Here is a 24,971-nt window from a genome sequence, read left to right as displayed (position 1 = left end):
TGCCGGTATAGGTCTGTTCCCCTCACACCTACACAGTCTCCACCAGCTCAAATGGAAAGTAAATGAGTTAAAAGGGATAGTGATGGCAATATGGACTCTGTGTTGCAGTTGGCATAAATATACAAGACACCATGAATTGATGCTTCCCTGTGCAATGAATACATTCCATGTTACCAAATTTTCTGTACAGATTCCACAGAGACGTATCCCCAGCACGTGCACTCTCTGGATGGCACCACCAGCAGCTCTGTCCCCCTGTACCGATCCTCAGAGGAAGAGAAGAGAGTCACCGTCATCAAAGCCCCACATTACCCAGGGATCGGGCCCGTGGATGAATCCGGAATCCCCACAGCAATTAGAACGGTAGGAAATGCCAGCGTGTGCGTCTGTCTGGGGCTGTGCACAGACTCCACAAAGGACGGATTGTCCATGGCTTTGCACATTCCTAGGGTCTTATATAATGAGGATTGCCCTCCGTGCCATCCGAGTTCTCATGAATGTTAGGCTGTGTGTGGCAGAGAAAGAAAGCTGTCGATGGGAGAGAATTACACAATCTGTTTTTCTATTTGAATGAAACATGGTGAACGTTGCGATTTTGTTAAATGATAAAACTGTTGTGTGGTTTAGTTTGTTTGTTTGTTTTTCTTTTACCTTTTACCAAGGAGGCTTAGGGCAATAGAGACAAAAGAGAAGGAATGAGACAGTGAAAATTCTTTGGCTGCCTTGAATTCCCACGTGCATTGCAAATAAACCAGTGATGTATTCGTGTCTTGAAATGGATGTGTGTTAACACCGGGGGATTGGGAGCTGTGATTTGGGAGTTGGGAGGTGAGATGATTGGAGTGAAGAGAGTTAATGTCATGGAAAGGAAAAGCTGTCTGAAGAAAAATACACATTTTAGTGTCCCTCTTCAGCCGTGCCTGCTGAGAGCTCTCCTGGGATGATAAGTGAAAGTGTTTGGATTTTTTTTTAAGTTTTAAAACTCTGCCAAAGCATTGCTCAGTGTATCTGGGCAGCCCCTTCCGGCAAAACGCAGCAGTAGCAGAGGCAGCTTCTGAGAACCTGGGTAGGCAGCAGCTGGCTGACCAAGTCCACTGGAAGAGAAGGCTTGTGCCAGCCGGGAGAAGGAAGCCGGGGACAGGATGAGAGCAGCAACACCGTTGCAGGTGAAGCTGGGGGCCCCGCGGGGAGGGAGCACAGCTGCATGTACTTTGAAGCAAGACCCATGTAAAGCTGGGGTGTGGCCAAGAGCTGCTCCCCGGGAATGCAGACCTGGGCAGCCACGACAATAAGGGATAGAGGCAAAGAACGGGAAAGAGATCAGGAAAAAAAAAAAAGCCATGGTAAGATTGGAAACAGTCAAAAAGAACTAACGATAAAGTGTGGGGATTTTCTTCTCTCCTTGACTTTACATTTTTATATGGGGATTATGTGTTTTATGTACAGACAGAAGAGTTTAAAATGGATTATTCTCAGCATCTGTATTACAACTGGAAGCCAAAAAGTAAATCTGTACAGCAATTACTGGGGTTTTAGACTCATTAGATTGAGGGAATGTGACTAATTATGATGCTCTAACAATCTGTCTTGAAACTGACAATTGCCATATTTTTATGTGCCAAACAAAAGTTCAGGGATTATGACCAATATTCTTCATTTTGTGATGATTACATGTTTCTGGTGATATGTTTTCTTGTTCATTTTCCTTATAAGATTTCTGACTCAAAATGGTTAAATTTGAAACTTTCTTCTAATTATGTAGGGATAGACAGTGAGACAGATATGGTGTCATTGGTTTTGTGTAATTGACACTTGAGGCACAGTATAGACAAAACTAAGAAGTCCTGATTCTATGTAGTTGTAGATTCTGTCTGAGAGGATTTTGTCAAAAATATCTGAGTATGTTTTAGGTCAATAAATGATATATAATGGACGTGCAAGCCTGGTCCATGTTTTTATCCATTATAAGACATAATTTCCTTAACTAACCAGACTTTGCTTGGTTAGTTTCAAAAGGAAAAACTGAGATGCTAGAGATGGTTGATGAAAATTAAATCATCTTAAAATTTTTTAAATGTTTATCCACTGCCAAATCAAAAGCACGTCTGGGTATGCATAAGCCAACACACTACACATTTAATGCCAGTTTCCCTTCTGTAAAATAGAAAACACAATGTAACCAATGCAAAGTTCCTTATAAGGAACTGTAATTTTTATGCATAATTGTCCTCTTACTTAGACCTTTAAAACTTGACAAAGAAGGTACAGTTCTATGAGGACTCTCGTCTTTCACTGACTATACAGCCCTCCCGAGCACATCCCCTTGTTTAGCTGTGATTATAAATGTCAAGTCAGGCTGTCTCTGAGCCACAGCAGGCCAAGACTCTCCAAGGCTGTTTTTCTTTCTCATGTGTGTAGAAAGTAGTGATGATCAGATTCAGTGTATTTGCCAAAGGCGGTACTGTCGCAATGTACCGTGCTGTAGGATCATTTTAGACAGCGAGCCTATGCCGAGGAAACAGAATTTTGTAAAGTCATCCAGAAACTCTAGAAAGCCAAGAGTCAACAAACAGTACTTTTGAGCTATTTTAATGAAGGCAAGCAGCCCTCCAGATTGCCCTCTCTCATGTGACCTAGGACATCTATGTGAACCTTTCACTGCTGTTCTTCAAAACAACAAAAATCACCAGGGCTCAGCTCCCATGAGATTGTGTCATTAAGGCCAGCTAGTTAAGTGAAATACAAGATTCTTTTCTTCTACTTCCAATATAACACTTGGTTGAGTATTTTCAAAAGTGAAAAGGAGAAAAAGATAGAACAGAGTCACTGTATACTGCTATGTAGAAAATATGTCTTTTTTTTCTTTTTTGAAATCTCTGCATGTTAAATTGGTGTAGAGTTCTGATGTTTTGAAAACGGTAGGAATGTAAAAATTCAGGTCTATTCAGTCAAGGTTGTAGAAAAAACTGCATAGGGAATTGCTAGTAGCTGTTTTTTATGCAAAATGATTTTACATACAAAAGTAAACTTCCTGAAATTTGAGTAGACTGTTTTCTTATTCTGAACCTTAGGCATAGCAATCTCTATGATGGCATTTACAAAATTTACAAAAGGAACTTTAAATGCTGAGAGTACTTCTTTCAGAAAGGGATATAGAGTTTTAATATTTTAGTTTACCAGCTTCATATTTCCTTTGCCAACGGGGCATTTTCTGGCCTCTCTGTGCTCACCATATAAAGCTGGCAGATGGCATCACTGTGAGATTCTACCTGATATAGGCCCTCCAGCAAGTGAAGAAAAAAAACCTGTCTGTCAAGAAGCATTGCCATATACAGTGATAGAACTCACTTCGTACCCTTCCTTGTTGCCATTGGCATGTCCAGGAAAACATTTTTGCACAACGTTATGTTGTATTTTCTGTTGCTTTAGTACCATAAAAGAAATGAGGTTTAATGAAAGAGAAATCAGTCCTTTATAAAAATAAACTTTCTTGAAAGATACATGTTTAGCAACTTTGAGCCAGCAAATAATAGATTCTTGCTTCATCACTGCAATCCCTTCCACCATTTCCCACTTTGACTGAATATTCCACCAATAACCTCAACTGTGCCGTGGAGACAGAGCCCAGAATGAAGAGCTGACTCGCAACAAAGTCAAGGGACCCTTAATGTTAATCTGTATTTGGGGTGATTTTCAGAATAATACACGCCCAGAGGTCAAAATAAATTTAGATATAGCACAAAACCCTTAATGTCCAGATGAAAAATGCAGTGACCACATTTCTGGGGGGAAAAAAAGATCAGGCAAGAAAATCTAAACCAAAGCTCAGTCTAATAAGTATAAGAATACTTTTGTATCAGTCCTAATGGAATTTTTTAAGTCAAGAGAGCTGTCTTGGAAAGTCTGGTATATTTAGTTCCTATAAGCAGAATGGTCAAGCTTGTTGCCCAGGTAGCTCTAAGAGAGTTGGGGTAAGATCTTGCAAAATCTATGAGTATGATTATAAAAGCACGTGTCTACGTTTACAGGTGTACAGAAAGGCAGAGTTCCATCCAATAGGCTACCTTGATTCATTATTTCATTCTACAAATATTTGTGGTTCCCTAGTGATATTATTGAGTAGTTATTATATTCTAGGCATTGTTCTAGGCCTTGTGTAGACATCATCTCATTCAATTTCCATAACAATCCTAGGACTTAGATATAATTATGATATATTACAGAGGAGAAAACCGAGGCTCAGGAAGGTTGACATGACTTGCCCAAATTCGTATTGCTAGAGTGTATTAAGCAGCAATTTAAGGAACCAAGATTTGAATCTTGGTTCAAGATTCTACATTAATTTCATCTTTCCACTACAACTTACTGCTCCCCTCATGTCCGAAGCCTGGATCCGGGAGGACTTCTACTCTCAAGGAACTTACAACTTTAGCAGAGCCAATGTTGTATACACTTTATTATCATATTAAAATTTTTGAAGCAATATCTACATTCTTAAATTTTCTCTAGGACTCTAGGACGCCTACTACATTCTGTATTTTAGTAACTTAGACTAGTAAATAGCAAATTTATTTCCCTAGAGCCACGCTGATCAGAATACAGTTTGAGTCAAAAATATTCCCCAGTGAATTCTGAAAACACCGTCTTGACAGAACATTCAATAAAAAGCATCTAAGGATAATGATCATTATCTACCAAAAGGAGTTAAGCAATTTATTACAACAACAACTTTTATTAAGTGGAGTTTATATAAATATATTTGTGCAAATATCAACTCTCTAGTGCTGGGCACAGCTATAATTTGAAAAAATAAAACCATAGCATCTGAAGTTCCAATTCAGCCTAAATTCAAACACAAGGTAATATATTAACAAACTGCACACATAACTAAATAAACTGCTGAAATTGTCATGAAGCCATAGTAAAGAGTCAGAACATTTTATCACAGAATGGGACTCTGTTATTAAGAAGATAAAATAGAGAAATGAAAACACTGAGGAGCCATGTTGATTGGAAGCCAGTTTGTAACCACTGGACGCTCTGTTCATTACAGACAGTCGACCGGCCGAAGGACTGGTACAAGACGATGTTTAAGCAAATTCACATGGTGCACAAGCCGGGTATGTTTGCTGCTCTGCTTTCTGATCAGGTCCTAGTGGGCTGAAGGGGGTACACTCATCTTTTGTGTAGGTTTGATTCATACACAATGTCAAGACCCCAGCAAACTCCACGTCCCCTTTCTTTTCAGCATGCCTCCTATTCTCCTTCTATCACCCCTCCAGTGACAGATCCCTGTGCCTCTGCCTACCACCTGAGCTGCCAAGAAGCCTCCCCATGGAGGACAACCAGGCACTCTGGCCTCAGCCTCCATCGTCCCCTGTCCACAGTCTAAATTGGTGTGTTGCCTGGTAAACAGGCACGTTGTTCCTCTGCCCACCCCTGTCTGCTCTCATCAAGAGAGTGAGTCTGAGCAGGTCTGCCTGAGCCAGCTCTGTAGACAGGAGGGCACTAAAACACTTGGTAAAGGAAATTCGCGATGCAGAGCAGAGAGGGTTCTGGGGAAGCGAGGACAAGGGCCTGACTCTGCATGCTATGAGGAGGGCAGCAAGATGAATATGTTACAGACAAAAAAGGGCAGTTTGCAGAGGCCTGTGGTGGCACGCACCTGTAATCCCAGCTACTCAGGAGGCTTAAGTGGGAGAATGGTTTGAGTCCAGGGATTGGAGGTTTGGAGGCTGCAGTAAGCAATGATCACAACACTGCTCTCCAGACTGGATGACAGAGTAAGACCCTGTCAAAAAAAAAAAAAAATGGCATTATGAACTAGGAAAAATACATTGCTTTTCTAACAAATTTCTGCTGTTTCACTGAAGTTCTGCTGTCTCATTATACTTTGGTGGCAATCTGTATTACCATGATATTTATGTTTCATTTTCTAGATGATGACACAGACATGTATCATACTCCTTATACATACAATGCAGGTAGGATGGGTTTCCTTGCTTGCGATGTCTATTTTATGCTCAGCAATGTCTGGAAGAACCACACAGTCACCTTTTCTACCCTTCTGTTTGAGCACATGTTTTCAGTTCATAAGTTAGGAGGATGACTTCTTTTCCTTTCTCAGAGCAGGCGAACAAAAGGATTGACTTTTCTCATGGAAATGAGAACTAATACTGGTTTATCTCATTCATTCCCACTGTTGTTTATTCTCAGCTTCAGGAATGTTTAACCAAAGTGTGAAGGACAGGCTGAAAGGACACACTGTAACCCAGGGTACAAAATAAGATAAAGATCTTTTATCAGCAAAGAGAATGATTCCAATTGTGTAAGATCTTTCAGATACACTTCACCAAAAACAAGTCAAACAAAGTATTCTGTGACCTTGTCCCTGCTTTTAGCTCCAAAATGCAACCATTCATTGAAAGATTTTTAAAATCCCCCTTGGCGGGGCCACTTTTCTGACTCAGAATTGCCAGTGGTCATAATAGAATGACTTCAGTTCCAGGCATTGCCACTTGAATTGGCGAGCATTGGTATCTCCTGCCGGGATCTGCAGGCTGGAGGGAGGGACCCCTGAGAAATGTTTTTCCCTTCATCACTTTCTCCGAATGTTGCCTCGGGGGATTCTGCTCAGGGCTCCTCTCCCTGCCCAGCCACAAGCTCAGGACAAGGTGCACAACTATTTTTTTTCTTCTTTCTTTAGACCAGGTTCTGAGGTTTGCCCTGCTCCCCTCCCCTTCAGCAGCTGCTTAACTATTGTCTTAGTGTATACAATTGAAGAGAAAATTTGCTGAGTACTTATAAGTTTATTCCTAGTACCAGTCTGAATTATTACAAGTTCCAAAATAATTGACAAAGATTTACTGTAATCAGGGCTTATGTACAGAATAAATTTGTAATTAATAAATTAATGGAAATTAGTAAATTATTAATAAATTTAAAAATCTATCTTCTAATGTATGCATTATGAATATGCTTATTGATAATAATTTCTATGCAATCATTGGCTATTTCAAGGGGGACACATAATTTAATTCATTTGTAAGAGGTTATTTGCTTCTGCTTTTTGTCTACTTTTGTTTTTTGTCATGATAGGTCTGTACAACCCACCCTACAGTGCTCAGTCACACCCTGCTGCAAAGACCCAAACCTACAGACCTCTTTCCAAAAGCCACTCCGACAACAGCACTAATGCCTTTAAGGATGCGTCCTCCCCAGTGCCTCCCCCACATGTTCCACCTCCAGTCCCACCACTTCGACCAAGAGACCGGTCTTCAACAGAAAAGTAAGGCATTTCCCCCTCCCAGGGCGGCCTGTGTTTAGCTTAGGATAAAAATAAGGCTACATGGCATTCAGTAGAAGAATCAGTGCACACCTCACAGAGAGAGTGTGTGTATAATCTTGTTGGTCCGTACATATACCATATTGACCTCCTCGGCTGGGGTTGTAGCAAATGTTTTCACTGTCTTGTTTCATGATACTGGAGTGCCCTAAATTAGACTTGAAGTAATATGGGCACATTTTCTGCTTTTTGATCAATACATACATATAAGAGACAAGTAAATAGAAATAATGGACATGTACTTCCCTTGGTACACCAGGTTACAGGCTATGCAGTTAATTTTGTTTCCCCAGGTCTACTAATAAGAGACATTTTTGAAAGCAGGGAAAGTTATTCATAAATCATAATGAGGCATTAGTTAATAAGTGTCTGTGATTTGTTCCTACCAGTTTTTCATTACGAGTTTTCATTTCTCCACTGAAATATTTTTATACAAACTATCCACATGAAAATAAAAATTTGTAAACACATTTTATTGTGTTATTTTTACTGGGATTATGACTAATACTTCTACTTATAGGTAACCTTTATTGAGCGCTCATGACAAGCCAAGCACTAGGCTAAGCGCTTTTTCTGTGTCATATCATTTGATTCGGAGAACAACCCAGTGAGATACGATCTATTTTAGAGAGGAAAAAACTGCAGTTTAGAAGATGGAAGGAACTTATTCAGCTCATACAGCTATAGTGTGTCCAAGCCAGAGTCCAAGCTCAGCTCTCACTAAACCCAAGGCCTATGCTATCCTAGCAATTAATAAGTAAGAATATAAAAATTATTTCTTATTAATGCTGGTTATGAAGCATTATCATACCCATTCCAGAAAAATTGTATTCAACACCCTATTGTAGCATTTAGAGTGACTGATGATCAGGCCAGGCGTGGTGGCTCACGCCTGTAGTCCCAGCACTTTTTTTTTTGAAATGGAGTCTCACTCCGTTACCCAGGCTGGAGTGCAGTGGTGCGATCTCGGCTCACTGCAACCTCCGACTCCCGGGCTCAAGCAATTCTCTGCCTCAGCCTCCTGAGTAGCTGGGACTACAGGCACCCACCACCACACCCAGATAATTTTTGTACAGGGTTTCACCATCTTGGCCAGGCTGGTCTTAACTCCTGACCTTGTGATCTACCCACCTCAGTCTCCCAAAGTGCTGGGATTACAGGCGTGAGCCACTGCACCCGGCCAGTCCCAGCATTTTGGGAGGCCATGGTGTGTCGATTGCCTGAGGCCGGAGGTTCAAGACTGGCCTGGTCAACAGGGCGAAATCCCATCTTCACTAAAAAAAATAAATAAAAGTGTTATAATAAAGTAATTGATGATCATATAGGGTACAGCATATCCCAGCAAAACACGCACCTCATGTGTGAAGGGATTCTCATTTTAATACCAATCTCCTCAGGATGAATTACGTGAGGCCTTAAAATTGAGAAACAGTTTTCTAGACAAATTGTTATCTTTGTCATCAAAAAATAACCAAAATTAACATTTTGATTTAAAGGTATTACCCGTCCTGTACATTTTGTTAAAATTAAATATCTCACTAAAACATACGATGACCTCCTAAAAAATTCCATATGGCTTTCATATGTATTATCTCATGTAATGCTCAAAACTCCTCTGCAAGGAAGAACAACACATTATTGCTATCTGCGTTTTACACAAATGGAAAAAGATGAAGACTCAGAAGGTTTAAGGGGTCTTGCTCCATATCACTCATGAATTTAGTAGAAAGCTAGGACTTGCCCCTAATTCTGTCCCTTAGAGCATTTCTATTTCCAACGGGCCATGGAGCAAGAATTTCATTCCATTCCATGGAATCAGAATTACCCCCATCTCTAGTCAGAAAATCCTTCCTCCTAAAAACCATGGCCCCTGGGAAGCTGAGGAGAGAGGATGGCTTGAGCCCCGGAGTTTGAGACTGCAGTGAACTGTGATCACACCACTGCACTCCAGCCTGGGCAACAGAGGAAGACTCTGTCTCGAAAACAAAACAAAACAAAAAAAGCCCAAAGAAGCCTTCTTCTTTAGCTCAGCAGCCTAGAAAAGCTTAATTCTGTAAAACCCGTTTTTGAAGCTTTCCTTCGTAAGTCTTCTGACAGCCTCGTGGAAGATATTCCTTGGGGGAAAAGTGCTGGTTCCCATGAGTGAGATTTTGACTCTGGTTTTTCAAGGCTCACACCAAAAGACGACCTCCTGTACCACACTGCCTGCTCTGGTACACGTCAACCCACATGACACTTCTGTACTCTTCCCAAGCGATGATCCCTCTTCAAGAAATAAGATCAAACATGGTGTGTGCATTACTCCTTGTCACTTTGGATCAAGGATCACAAAGGTCACAAAGTGGTGGGTTAAACGCACATAGTTCAGCAGAGCATACTGCCACCTATTTTAAGCACAAGCATACATGGCTGCCGTTAGGGACCCAGGAGGTCACTCACTGGTCACTCTTTGCGCATCTACAAACACCTCATGTGACTTGTTGAGCCAGCGCGGGGGAATGTGGTATTTTTCACAGATTAACTTTTTATCCTGAGAGATTTTTTTAAAACTATGCTAAAAGTAACTTTGAAAACAGATAACTGGTTTTATACCATTGCTTTAAGCAAAAAGGATGATTTTAATGTGTGATTTGTTGTTTATTTCTAGGCATGACTGGGATCCTCCCGACAGAAAAGTGGACACAAGAAAATTTCGGTCTGAGCCAAGGAGTATTTTTGAGTATGAACCTGGCAAGTCATCAATTCTGCAGCATGAAAGACCAGTAAGCACTTGTCGTTAAACAGAATATGCCAGCTCGCTAGGCTCCCAGGGTTCCCAAATAAACCTGAATTTCAGATCCATTAGCAATTTTTGTCACAAAGGTAATTACTTAGAAATCATGTTTATTTTGTATCATGATTTGTGCATCTCATCTCAGAATTGAAAGATACACGTTCTAATATATTGTCTTTACTGACCAATTATGTGTGTGTGTGTATTTATATATATACACACACGTAGGTGTATATACATACACATATATACACATGTGTATACGCACACACATATATATATATTTATATGCAAGATTCATTTGCATGTAACTATAACTGTGCCTAATCATTAACCAGAGTTTAACTTTTAAAAAACATTCATAAATGCAATGCTTCATTGCTATCATAGCTTGCTAATGAGAAAAATCATTAATTAATCTCCCCAATACACATGGACCCAGGCAGTTCTATCGCTTGTTTTCCATATTGGCTTTTTAATATTTCTTTGGATGAACGGGAAATTTTCCAAATGCCCTTTTTATAACAAGTTGTTTTAATTGCTTCTTATTAAATCCCTCCTCAGGTTACCAAGCCTCAAGCTTCCTGATTGATTGTCATTCTAATGGATCAAGATTATATTTCACTTTGCAGGATTTTTTCCAGTTATTTGATTATATGCAAACAAAAATATCTATACACTTAAGAAGAACCACTTCCCTCCTCGAAGTGCAGGTTCACACATAGGTCCCCCCTTGGCCTTTGGTTTTGATTCCCCAATACTCCCTTGCATGTTCTTTGCTTCCCCTCGGAAATCAGTGCCCTCAGGATTTTCTTTGAAACTCCACAGTTCCTCTGCATCTCCTTCCAAATCTACTTCTAGGAAAACATTTGCAATCAATTGCAATTTACTCTCATTTTTGCTCTAAAAGAATTTTAGGTGTCAGTGAACAGGAAAAAGAGAGTTTTCTTTGTGGAGCTCCTTCAAGAGTCTCCAAGAAATCACACTCATGTGTAATCCAAGGCCAGCCCTGTGGTTTAATTGGAAACCCTAGCCTTGCCACACCCAACATGAGTGTCCTTGATTTAGTTTTTGAAACCCTGTATTTGTGGTCGTGTTCTGGAGAAGCATGTTCAAAACCTTATCATCAGATAATTCATACATGATATTTATCTAAGCCTTCTTAGCCTTTCTTTAAATAACTCATATCTTTTAGAGTAATAGGACTATGAAAGAAAAACTGAAAGAAAAAAAAAATCACTGATTTGCAGGCACCATTGCAAACTTATAACCCATTTACTAGTTTCTATGATTGAGTATCATGCTACTCTGAAATTTCCAGAATGAGAATTGAGTGAAACACAATGTCACCATTGCATAAAATTGAAAACAGCAAAATAATACGTCTCAGATTTAAATTAAGCAACAAAACTTTAATGATCTTTCTAATAATTTATGAGACTCTTAGGATAATGAACATGGTAAATGTATGGGAATGCTTTGGGAGCTGTGGTGTCAGGAAACAGGATTGGTTTTAGAAGCTCTCCCACCAGGATGTTTCTGTTATTTAGTCATTCAGCAGAACTGATTGAGCAGCAACTACATGCCAGGCTTTATGTGAGGTGCACAGCGGGGAACAGTGCACACTCTCTACCTTGAGGAACGTGTAATCTATCATTTAATATCTATGCAAGAGTAGATCTGAGTTTGTGCAAAGTAAACAGCCTCTCGTATGGTTAAAACACACACACAACTAAAAAATGCTCCCTTTGCTCCATTGAGGGTTTATACATTGATCCTGTCATTGTGACTGAAATTCGCACATTACTCTTGTTTTTGGGTTAGAAAAGACTTTAAAGACTCTTTGTTTTACAATAGCAATAATAATAGCAATAACAATCATTGTAAACCGTTATTGAGCACTCACTCTATGCCAGGCTCTGTCATTAGTAATTTATGCCTTATCTCATGTAAAATTTCCAACAGTCCTATTAAGCAGACACGTGGCATTTCCGTGTTACAGATGAAGAGACTGAAACACACATTAGCTCGCCTTGCCCCAGGGAGACATAGCCGGTGGGAGCCGGAACTAGGAGTTGAGCCCAGGCATACTCATGCCTGGTGCACTTGGTCACTGCTGTACAGCCACTCCAGGCGTAGCTGATCAGGAAACACATTTAAGTTGTAGTCGTTATTGGATTGGCTTATTTGATGATTTTGCAGTATAAATTAGTTTATTTATTGACTAATTTATAATAAAGTATACTTGATTTACTTTATCAGAAACTTAGGCCCTAAGTAGTTACCACACAGGACCAGCAGATGTGACTGATTGTAAGACAGAAAGATCTGGAGCCATGAGTGTGACAGAGATTCGAGTGTGGATAGGTCTCTGCAGCCACAGGAGAAGATAAGTAGAAGGAACTTAGAAACTTAGAAGGAAATGAGAATGGCTATCTTACGGAGAAATGGAAAGAGCAAACATTTTTACCCCTTCTAAGCAATTTTGGAGAGGACCAGCCTTAAGCAAATTGGTTTGAGCTGGCCGTATGGAACATTTTGGCCAGCTTTTCCAGTGTAGGACTAGTTCATCATCTTTTTAAAAAAAATTAGTCCTGACTTCATTTCAATTGCCTCTATAAATCAGAAAACAAAAAGAGCCAAGTAGGCAGTGGTGATGCGGAGACTGGCTGCATATTGATACAGTTTACATAAGATTCTGATATGTTTGAAAATACAAGCTAGAGACTGAAGAGCTGCGTGCTGAATGAGAGTGGCAGCACAGCGAACGGCAGCGCTGAGGGCTATCACGGTCTGATCCGTGCATTCTCGTGTCTTTTGACTCCAAGACGGTTGGGAGCATTCCTTTGCTCTTTTCATTTTTCATTTTTGAAAACCATACACAGCACCTGGGTAATTCTGTGTTGCTCTTTTGAATCTTTACACGGCCTCTCCATCCGCCCAGTTTTCCAAAGGGCCCTCTTGGGTTGTGCCCTCTCCTCCAGTGGACTCAATGTCTGCCTGCCAGGAGAAATGCCACCGCCGCTCCTCTCTTCTGGCCCATAATTGTCCGTGCCTGGACTAAAGTGACAGCCGCCTACTTCATTTCCCTACCTCTCCAGTCTAGTCTCCACACCACAGCAGAGGCAATCTTTAGAAAATCTTTATAAAACCTCCAGCTCAAAATTTGCTCCTGGCTCTTTACTGTCCTTCGAGCAAAATCTAAAACCCTGAGCATACTTTATAGAAGACTTGTGATTGGGCTCCAGGGGACCTCTCCAGCCTCATCTCTCCTCCCACCCTCCCTGCCTCGCTAGGTTCCAGCTACACAGAGAACATTCAATTCCCGCCTTGCTGGACCTCTGTAAAGGCTGCTCCTTCCCACCAGGAAAAGCTCTCCCCACCACCTCGTCCTTCACATGGAGAATTCCATCCCATCCTCCAGGTCCCAGCACAATGCCACCTCCCCCAGGGAATGTGCCTGACTCCTCAGCACTCGGTTGGAGGCTCTCCCTGCTCTGTGCCCATGGCACACTGTGTTCCTCATGAGATCTTGAGCTTCTTGAAGGTGAGGGCTGTGACTAGTCCACTAGTTGTATCCCAACACCTGGCACAATGCCTGGCCTAGAGTAGGTATTCAGTGAATATGCATTCGTGGAATTTCTAAGTGAATGAATGAACACAGGTTTCACCCTTGCAGTTAAAGGATAAAGTTGGTAAGGGACTGAATCCTTGTTCTGTTGCTTATCCATGAAATCTATGTATTTCTAGTGCAAAAGGCCCAGTGGGTCTCAAAACATTCTTGGAGGGATTTGACACACTGCTATTAGTAGTGACTCACGAATTCCATGATTCCCTGGGATACAGAGGAGGCAGGGGAGTTAGTACTGTTTGAACAAAAGTCCTTCCAAGACCCTGGCAAAAAGATCTTCCTTAGGAATCAGTGGCATACGTGTTTATGTTCTTTAACAGGGAAAGTAAAAGTGAGTGCACTTTTTTGAAGCTCATAAATACTCATGTGACTGTAAATTTAGAAAGGTTAATTAATTGGGCCTAATGTTTGATCTGGAAAAGTACTTAGCAGCGGTCACCAGGAATTTGCCTTGAACGGACTCGAACCACAAATCAGAACCGTATTTCCACAATTTAATTTTTCCATGAGACAATTATAAAAACTCTCCTGGGATTATATTACTAAAACCTTTACATCCCATTACATTGGATATGTTTGTAGGTGATTAATGTTAAATTAAAAAAATAAATAAATAAAGTATTTGTTTAGGACCTCTGTATGCTTGATAAAGTAAAAAAAAAATGAAAGTAAAAAAATATGAAAATGTGACCTTACCCTACAATAACTAAACCTGAACACGATAAAAGCAGAAGAAAATAATCATTGAAAACACCGTGCCGAGTTGAAATGCAATTTAAACCCTTAGTGAGCTTAAGCTTCTTTATCAATAAAGATTGTCAGTCAATACTTAAACTGTAAAAATTTAAGGAGTTTCATCTGATGACCGTTAAGAATTATCCCAACTGATAATGTATATAGCATTTATTGTGAAACCACAATAAATATAAAACATGGTAGTCGATGTCATTAAAGCTTAAAATGGAATGAGCATAATTTTCAAAAACGAAATAGCACCAACACTTCTTTTGTATAGAACAACGTACAGAAAGCATATGCCTCACTGAGAATACTTAGTGGAATTTCTATAACCACAAAAACAATTGAATGTTTTTAATTGTAGAAAACACTAAAATTTTTAAAGTTGTTCACCCTTGGTAGCTTTAAAGTAAGGATCACGTGTGATTTATAGTTGTAGTTTTTCTTAAACACATCCTCTTGCACCGACGACACAAAGTTAGCTTTAAATGGAGGTCTGCTGGTGTTTTTTGTTTTTTTTTTTTTTTTTTTTTATGAAAAAAAACCAAAAAAAAAAAAAAAAAAATCACACCAAGGTTGGAAAGATGCATATCAGTATCTTTGCTCTTTTGTCTTTTCTGAGCAATTAGAGTGAACCATAATCATACTTCCTAAATGAGTCTCTGAGTGTTAATATTAGTGCTGTACTCAAAGGCAGGTCCATGTTCCGCATGGAAAGCGTTAAATCACTGAGATTAGTGATTTGTGTGAATATCCATCTGTTGACTGACCATCTGTATGTGTGTCACTGACTGTTGTGAGGCTTCCGCGTTCCTTAGCAGTGCCTCCATAGGACATTTAATTATTGCATGATAAAAGATTCAATAGGTTAACCACAGCAAAGACAAAATTCTAGTTCTGCCACTAACACTTCCTTTAACACAACTCTGCTCAAACATGTGCCTTTCATTGCCTTCCATAGTTATTGATAATTCCCAGCTGTCATTGTTTTGGGCGTTTTCTCTGCTAATTTCTATTGGCATGCATTCTAGATAGTTGCCCATTGTAACTATAAATTGGCTTATTAAATCAACAAAAGCATAATTAATGGAAAACTGCCATTCTAAGGTATGATGCAAAATGGAGGATATTCTGTTTCCTTTTCCATATTCTATCATAGAGATGCATTACTATAAATCAGGACTTGGTATATCCATTTGTTATATATTTTCTTAAGGTGGGAGTCAAAGTTACACAGCTAACAAGTCGTATTCATTTAGTAAATCGGCTGCCCTCTGCTGTTCATAATGTTTCTTAAACAGATTCCTTTCCTCTAAGAGAAGTTTCTATCTCCCCTTAGCAAAACAAAATACTATTCTTGAAAGCAGAAGTTATAATAATCAATTAATAATATCACTGAGTGTGTAACATTAGGAACTATGATGTTTAAAAGAATCAGAGGTTAGTTTTCCTGTAGAAGAAATAGTATGTCTCTATAAACAGAAGAGAAATTACTGGAAATTCTCTCTACTGTCAGTTTCCCCAAAAACCAGCTCCAGTAAAACCATTTCATAAAATAATTATGCATCTATAATGATCTAAATAATAATTGGAGAAAAATAATACTTTATTGACACTAAAATCTCAATACTATTGCAACTATTGAATCAAATGTAAATTGAATTAAATTTTTAAATTCAACAGAAAATAGCAAATTGATTACTAGAGTATTTTGTCTCTAACAATTTCACTATTACTTCTGAGGTGTAAACCAAATATAATACTGACATAAATAAGGAAAAATATCTCAAGATTTCTAGGCATTTCCCATGTCTGATAGTAGGATATTCTCTCTGAATTTATTTATTACAAAAATAACATTATGACAATAAAGCAAAATAATATTTCAAAGAAAGAAAAAACAAACAGTCTCAATATCAGAACACCATTGTAGTCTTTTGTGTATGTGTGACTTTCTTGACTGTGTTCATGCAGAGACAAGCTTTGTAATACCATTGTAACTACTGTACAAGTGCCTGGTTAGATTCGGTTTTTACTGCTTGGTATCTCACTGTGAGCATTTCCCAGGAACACTACACAGTCTTTATAATTATGATCACTACATCTTTTGGATAACTTAGGCTTTTGCACTATTTTGTCATGATGCCTCAAACGTTTCTATCATTGTCTGTAATAACTATTGTAATCTTTTATTATAAAATATTGAAACAAAGTCACATCACTAAAAACACTGTGAGTATAATTTATTATTAAGTGTAGACTGTGTATCATTAGCAAAACTTGTAAATGCAACGAGTCAATAAAACAGTAGAACAATGTCAAAATCATGGCTTTTGTTGGAATATGGAACATTTCAAGCTCCCAGCACTGTGAAGGTTACATAGCGTTTCTTTCATAACCAAGATGTTGCTACTTAATTTAAGTCCCTGAGTTCCTTTAAGAATTGTAAGCAAATGATACTGAATTGCTCTGACGCAGTGAGCACTGACTAGACCTCCTGGAATATGTCTTGGTAGTCACAGCTCCTCTCCTAGCCAGAGTCAGTGGCTTTTAGGGAACCATATAATTTTTCTTAGAATTTTTTTTTCTGACTTAAGATACTGTACACTCTTCAGTTTTACCACATTTAATTAGTGTCATATAGTAATTATCAAAGAAGTACTTTAAGCACTTAGACAATATAAAATCAGCAGCCTGAATCAATCTAGTCAGGCGTGTATTATTTGAAAATATTAAGGATATTGCTAGTAAAGTAAACACACTACATCTGTTTTCTATTACTAAAATAATTGTATTTTCTCCAACTGTTTATATTAACACTCCTAGTTTTTTCATCTTAAAAACAACATTCAGAAACCTCTGAAGGGAAGCAAGTCAATTATAAAATGGGCTTTTTCTCTAAATTAGAACATCAAGGAAACCAAGATGGGATTTTATCCCAAGTTCCCTCCCCTGCCCCGCCATCCACGGTATTGTGAAAAACCAGATCCCCTTCTCAGCTCGATGTAGGCAGCCGGGAGGTGAATCTTGGGCATCTTCCTCCACATTCCGAGGCTCCTGGCGGGCAGCGCTTCGCCGTGGCCGGGATCGCCCCCGGGGTGCCTGGGTCCCTAAGGACGCTTCGCGCTCCGGCGCGCGCTCCCCTCCCGGCCTAACGCAGGCACCGCGCGCGGCCAGGGTGTCCCCGCGGTTCCGCCCAGAGCCTCCATCTAATGAACCAGTTTCTGCACCCCTCTTTCTTGCAGCCCCCTCTCCCAACAACTCCGACACCTGTTCCAAGGGAACCTGGCCGGAAGCCTCTTTCTAGCTCCCGCCTCGGAGAAGTCACTGGTAGCCCCTCCCCTCCGCCCCGGAGTGGCGCCCCCACACCAAGCTCGCGCGCCCCGGCTCTGTCTCCCACCCGGGTGAGCTCCTCCCTTCCTTACCTTTCTTAATGCCCGGCAGACGTGCAGGTGCAGCCCTCGCTTGCTCAGAGCCTGGCGACTCCCACTACCCCGGGCCCCGCTCGCACCCACCCAGGCCCCAGAATCTTCTCATCCACAGGGCCCTGAGAGCCCCCCAACGCCCTGTCCCGCTCCCCCAGCTCGCCTCTCTCCCCACCCCTCCCACACCCTTCCCCATCCCAGGCTTTCCACCTGCCTGCCCCCAGTGAATTGTCTGCAGACTGCAGGCTTCCATGCTGGGACTGCTGGCCACCAACGAGGGCAGGGGCGACGAAGTGACTCGCCCAAAAGAGCTCCTTGGTGACTGGGTTGAGCCTATTCCAAACATCAGGCGTGCCAGCCAGACCCAGGCTCGCTGCGTAGAGAGAGGTCCATAGCTCATGCCTCAGGCATAAGTGGATCAACTCGAGCAAGGGTTGTCCACCACTTCTGCCAATTAGAAACGATGGACAGAGGAAAGAACTAGGGGCCCACTGCCATGGAGCTCGCCTTCACATCCTCATGTTACTTGTTTTACTTTACTTCCTCCGTTCTCTCCTGCTGAGGTTCGTGGGGTGAGAGCTGATGCATGTTTGCGTGTGAATGCGCGCGTGTTTTTTCGTGCCACACAGCGTTTCCCTCACTTTGCTCAGTGTGCCTTTTCCTTCCCTTTTCCTTCACATCTGCTCTAGACTGATCGCATAAATCCAGATGACATAGATTTAGAAAATGAGCCCTGGTATAAATTCTTTTCAGAACTGGAGTTTGGACGCCCGGTAAGTGAGGCTAGACTATTAATATAAGAAAACTAGGCGTATACTGTTTGATTTCTAAAATACCATTATCAGGAGACGTGGGTGTCATTCAGAGAACGAAGGCCGAATGCATAACGTATACACAAATTTGGTACAGCGGAGTCCAGGTTCATTTCTGTACCAAATGGTTAAATGTGTTCAGACATTTCCTATATGGTTTGTAGTCATTCGTTAGGTCTTTATATCTAATTCATTGCAAGTTCAAAATGTTGAGGTAGTTTCTGTGCTGAAATATTCAGGCAATTATTACAACTTTATAGAAGATTTGTATTTGTTTACAGTCTATTTGGTCTAGTTCAAGTAGAAGGGCACCTTGACGTTGAGAGGCCTGTTTGCTGAGCAAACGTCAGGCACCTGGAGAGTGCGGAGTTCTGTCTTCCCTATCTCCTCGAGGCCTCCTGATGTCCCACCAATAAGAAGAAAATGCGGACTGGAGGGGTTAAGTAATGTGCCCCAAATAGCAAATGGCAGAGTAAGAAGTTAAACGCAGAGGCTGTTAAAGAAAAATGAAACTCTCTGGGCAGTTTTCAGTGTAATATACTGCCAGAGTAATCCCGCTATAAAATACAGTCACGTGTTGCTTAAGGATGTGGACGGGTTCTGAGAAATGTGTCATCAGGTGAACTAGCCATTGTGCGAACATCGTAGAGTACTTACACAAACCCAGATGCTGCAGCCTGCTACACTCCTAGGCTGTGTGGTGTGACCCATTGCTCCTGGGCCACAAACCTGTACAGCAGGTTACTGCACTCCATACTGTGGGCAACTGTAATGCAGTGGTAGGTATTTGTGTACCTAAGAAAATCTAAACATAGAAAAGGTAAAAATACAGTCTTACAATCCCACGGGACCACCGTCGTATATGGGGTGCATCGTTGACGGAAATGTCGTTATGCAACACATGACTGTACCTAGTTTACCACTAGGGATATAAGGAAAGAAAAAACTCAGGAAGCCCTGTGGATTTTGATTTCCAGACTTGCTAGTGAAAGGCATCACAACTTCTCTAATCCCCAGACTCCCACCAGAGGAAGCCCCGAGGCTGGGCCTTATTGCTTAGTCTTTTGGGGGTAAGAAGTCAACACGAGGCCACCAGGTGCGGTGGCTCAGGCCTGTAATCCCAGCACCTTGGGAGGCCGAGGCCGGCGGATCACGAAGTCAGGAGATCGAGACCATCCTGGCTAACATGGTGAAACCCCTGTCTCTACTAAAAATACAAAAATTAGTTGGCTGTGGTGGCGGGCACCTGTAGTCCCAGCTACTTGGGAGACTGAGGCAGGAGAATCACTTCAACCTGGGAGGCAGAGGTTGCAGTGAGCTGAGATTGTGCCACTGCACTCCAGCCTTGGTGACAGAGTGAAACTCTGTCTCAAATAAAAAAAGAGTCGGCCAGGCGTGGTGGCTCACGCCTGTAATCCCAGCACTTTGGGAGGCCAAGGTGGGCAGATCATGAGGTCAGGAGATCGAGACCATCCTGGCTAACATGGTGAAACCCCGTCTCTACTAAAAATACAAAAAATTAGCCAGGCGTGGTGGCGGGTGCCTGTAGTCCCAGCTACTTGGGAGGCTGAGGCAGGAGAATGGTGTGAACCCAGGAGGCAGAGCTTGCAGTGAGCCAAGATCTCGCCACTGCACTCCAGCCTGGGCGACAGAGCAAGACTCTGTCTCAAAAAAAAAAAAAAGAAAAGAAAAAGGAGTCAACTCAAGGTTCAGCTAACAACTTCCCTGATTAGGAACTGTATCCACCAATAGCAGTGCATTTGATGTGTGTCAGTTACACATGTTTTTATGCATTTTAGACTCTAAGATACCAGTTACACTGATGTTTTTTTTAGAAAACAGGATATAACCATTTCTATACCATATGCTGATTTTATATACTTGTATATTGACCATATATGGTTTACTGATTGGTGATGGTAGTCTCTTTTGTCTGTTAAACTGCAAAGGAGACTTGGTTAGACTCAAGGTAGCTTATTGAACTGAATCAAAAGTGACTGTAAATGAATACAAACCAAAGAACTTTTCCTACATTATTATCTCATAGGAGAAATGTTTTCTCTCACTTTTTCTCATTTGTATCTTAGTGTGAATGTAAATGTATTTTATTTCAGGGAAAAACATTCTCTAGCTTTATTTTATATGTATTGTTGCTGTTGGTTAGAAAGTTTACATGGACGGCCAGGCGTGGTGGCTCACACCTGTAATCCCAGCACTTTGGGAGGCTGAGGCAGGAGGATCACTTGAGGTCAGGAGTTTGAGACCAGCCTGGCCAACATGGTGAAACCCCTTCTCTACTAAAAATACAAAAATTAGCTGGGCATGGTGGCACACGCCTGTAATCCCAGCTACTCAGGAGGCTGAGGTGGGAGAATCACTTGAACCCAGGTGGCAGAGGTTACAGTGAGCTGAGACGGTGCCACTACACTTCAGCCTGGGTGATAGAGTGAAACCCTGTCTCAAAAAAATAAAATAAAATAAAAAATTTAAAAAAGAAAGCTTATAGGGACTATTCTGTACTGAGCCTAAATTATCAGCATTTTCCATAATCATTTTCAGCCACACATGGAAACTCACCAGCATGCTATCCACTTGCTCCTTTAATGTTTCTTTAATATACCTTGCATTCCTCTGTGGCCAGAGACTAGGAGTGCTAATTAAATTTGACAAAATGAGTTTATAAATATACTAATTGAACACTAGCGAATTTTCCCAGTGCTTGAGAATATTTGCAAACGTTGCACACTTCCTCCCAGCTGCCCCGATTTTGCTCCATTCATGTCATTCTGTTTGTGTAGCTGGTGCTGTCAACACTCAATTTCTAACTGTTGTCACCTTTTCCACATGTTCATTCCTTGCTGCCATTGACTCTCCTCCATTCCATCCCTACACTTCTGCTTCTATGGTGCATCTACACCCAGCCTCCTAAAAAGCCTCTGGACTATGTTCAAGATCATTCTTCTGGTGTTTTCAATGAGGTAAAAACACGTTATTCTCTCTTTTTCCGATATCTCCTTTAGAGGCTGTGACTGTGATTCCGCACATCTGTGTTTTACAATTCTCTGTAATGTCTAAGCTATTTTTGAAAAAAAAAAATCTATCTTTGCATCATTATGTTGCATTCAGTATCATTGCCTGGACATTAATTATACCAGAGTTGTTGGCTATACCTGGACTCTGGGTGAAGAATCATTCCAACCACAACTGCTAGTTATACTATCCTATGTAGTTCTGGTATTCAGCAGTGTGAAAATAAAAAATCAAAAGTATTAGTCTTAGTGCATATATTAACCACCTGTTTTTATTAGACAGAGTAAAATACTACTAGAAGGCTTCTTAGAACCATTCTATTATAATGCTTGGAGTGTGGATAATCAGATGCCTATGTCCCACATATTTCTAAAATTTATTGTTATTCTTTCATTTTTCTAAATACAACTTATAGATTGTATTATCAGTCAAGAATAGGGCTGGCAAATACCTGGAAATTGTGTATCACAACTTCCCAGTTTCATACCCATGACAGACATTATTACTCCTTCTCAACACTGTGATCCAGGAAGCCACTATAACAAATTATCACTGGCATATAAAATGAAATGCATTTGCAATCTCTACTTAAGAGCCTATAATAATCAACTAGGTGAAAAATTTATGGCAGCCAATGTACATTTTTATTTGAATCAGAGTTTTATTTGAAAAAGAGCATGAAATAGGCAGAAATGATCCAGAGTCAAAAGCTTGTTACCCTGCTGTCTGCGAAGAAAAGCAGAAAATTACTTTAGGAAGTAGACAAATGACTCATTAGAAGACATAAGCAGAAATGGCACTGTTTTGGTAGCCATCAGCTATATAAAAGCCTCCTTGCAAGGAACTCTTAGAAGCAACTAGCATGGGAACAAAGTAAATAAACTGTTTTTTGCACAGTAGTTGCTCTGTGGTCTTAAGTGAATACTATAACACAATAAATATCTTATTTTCATTAAAAGTCTTAAATATGTGCAACTGGAAAACAAAACTAGTAGAACATTTATGTTGTAGGAGGTACTACTGACACATAGTGGTGACCACTGGAATTGCAGGTATAGAGTCTCAAGGAAATATGCAAATTTCTAGAGTCTCAATTTGCAATTTCAAATTATTTACGCTGTGGTAAACATCAGAGTGTGTGTTAAAACTGAGAAGTGATCAAAATATTTATATATTAAATAAAAAGTAAAATAGAGTAATCAGGAACATTCTGGGTTATTTAATTCAGCCATTTCTAAAGGCTTACATTTTATAGCCAGGCAGGCAGGCATGTAATCTGAAGAAAATCAAATAAAACAAGGGGTTATATTCTGTATGTTATGTTACCTTAATATCTGCAGAAAGAGTCTCATTTCAACATATGAGCAACCCAAGAATTTATTTTGAAATTCAATGTGGTCAGATATTTTTCTCAGATATTTCTAGGGTGTTTTTAAGGTAGTTGGTTCATAAATAACTGAAATGGAATTTAGAGTGCATCATGTCCAACTCACTCATTTTTCAGTTAAAAAAAAAATTAGAGTGCAATAATTTTAAGAAGTAAGTCCAAAATCACATGGTAAGATAGTGGCGGAAAAACATATATATATCTCTTAACCTTCATTTCAGTGCTATTTCCTGTATATCACACTTTTCAGCACTTCCAAGATATATATTTAGAGGATAAATCTTTTAAAAACAAATTACTTACTTAATATTATTTCTTGTTAACTATTGAATTTCTTTGAAAAGAGTTCTGATAATTAATAGTACACAATAATTCTTGGGCATAGAAATAGTAGAAACTTAATTCTCTGCATTCTATCATGTGATGGTAGTGGCAAAAAAAAACACACAAAAAGCACTTTTCCAGTAGTTGACCTATTTGCCAGTTATCTCTGGGATTGAGAGGGAGTGTTGTATGATTCTAATAGCATATGTTAACTATGTTATTAATTTCACATTATAGTTTTTCAGAATGTAAGAAAATATATTCTCTTAAGGTTCTGGATTTTTAATAACCTTTTGTTATTAAACATTGCTGGTTAAAAAATGTAATTGATTAGACATTACCTTAGCTACCATTTATCAACTGCCTGGTATATTACCATGAATAACATAGTTTTTAATCCATAACTGGAAAACTGGCATTAATGAAGAACAGTTACAGATATTTAAGCAAAATTTAATCTAATAGTTACTTAACAGAAAGAGTGATTCAGTATCTGTACTTCTCTAAATTGACCTTCTAAGTGTGTTAAAATAATGGCAATATGTAAATACTCAGTAGATCATAATTGGTAAAATTTGTAACCTCCTTTCTGGAGACAATTTTCATTTTGGGATGAGTACCCTTCTTACAATTATTGTACAAGTTTTTCTCTCAGTCATCAATCTAGATTTTTTACTGTTGTCTTATAATTTAATACTGAACTTTCTCTGAGTGTACATGAAACCACAAAACTGGTTTTAGTTTATTTTGAATGTAAAAACTAGTACAAGGAGAAATGGTAGTTTCTTAGCCTAACTCTGAAACACAATGAGTTCTTATATTACGTTTTATTTCACATTACAATGTTGTTTAGGCTCATTATAAGTTGACAGTTCAAGTTTTCTGATCAGGGTCAGGGTGTTCTCAGAGTGTTCTGAACTTGACACTTTTTGCTCATTAGCTGTGTGTAAGTGTGTCCCTTGAAAACCATGCTCTGCACAGACGCCAATGCTCTCAGGCTTGTTGGTGTTGCTCTTGTACAAACAAGTAGAATTAATATTTCCTAATGGTAATACAACTATCTGATTTTATTTTTTTACTTGTTTGCTTTCTTTCATATTTAGTATCTATTTTTCTACCTTCCCAGTGTCTGATTCAGAGCTCAGCAAATTAAAATAATCATGTAAACATATCAGACTGGCAAACCAAACTTTTCTCCTAATTTTATATTTGTTGAGAACCTAGGAATCTAAATATTTTCTAGGAACTAAAAATATTAGAATCCACTTTTTCTGTCTGAAAGGAGGATGGGAATATTCTCATGCAGAGATGCGTTTGTTTCTAGGCAAGATTCCATTTTCATTTAGTAAGATAGAATTAAATTAAAATATTAGTTAATAGAAGCATAAGTTATGCAAAAGGGACCTTGTAAGACTGATATTCATACAGAATTGCAAAACTATACACTAATGTTTTAACTGATTAATTGGTGCTAATTTACCAATTAATAGAAAACTGAGTTATAGA

General features: G+C 39.7%; 1 protein-coding gene across 10 annotated transcripts in view; it reads left to right on the top strand.

Moving 5' to 3' along the window:
* The window catches only part of SORBS2 (sorbin and SH3 domain containing 2), a 376,136-nt gene that overhangs the window by 305,239 nt on the left and 45,926 nt on the right, over positions 1–24,971 (top strand). For 3 of the 10 annotated variants that reach the window (XM_025384771.1, XM_025384769.1, XM_025384770.1), the window contains 5 exons: positions 191–363; positions 5,054–5,120; positions 5,940–5,984; positions 7,099–7,288; positions 9,993–10,107. In XM_025384771.1, the coding sequence (XP_025240556.1) occupies positions 191–363; positions 5,054–5,120; positions 5,940–5,984; positions 7,099–7,288; positions 9,993–10,107 (590 nt within the window). Of the gene's footprint in view, positions 1–190; positions 364–811; positions 1,167–5,053; positions 5,121–5,939; positions 5,985–7,098; positions 7,289–9,992; positions 10,108–17,732; positions 17,892–18,601; positions 18,686–21,645; positions 21,703–24,971 lie in introns of those variants that run through there. The other 7 variants (XM_025384775.1, XM_025384773.1, XM_025384776.1 and 4 more) reach the window with 6 other exon arrangements.

Source organism: Theropithecus gelada, chromosome 5 (assembly GCF_003255815.1).
Source record: "Theropithecus gelada isolate Dixy chromosome 5, Tgel_1.0, whole genome shotgun sequence".
Taxonomy (NCBI): Eukaryota; Metazoa; Chordata; class Mammalia; order Primates; family Cercopithecidae; genus Theropithecus; species Theropithecus gelada.
The sequence above is the reverse complement of the archived record's forward strand: the minus strand, read 5'-3'. Positions and strand labels throughout refer to the sequence as shown.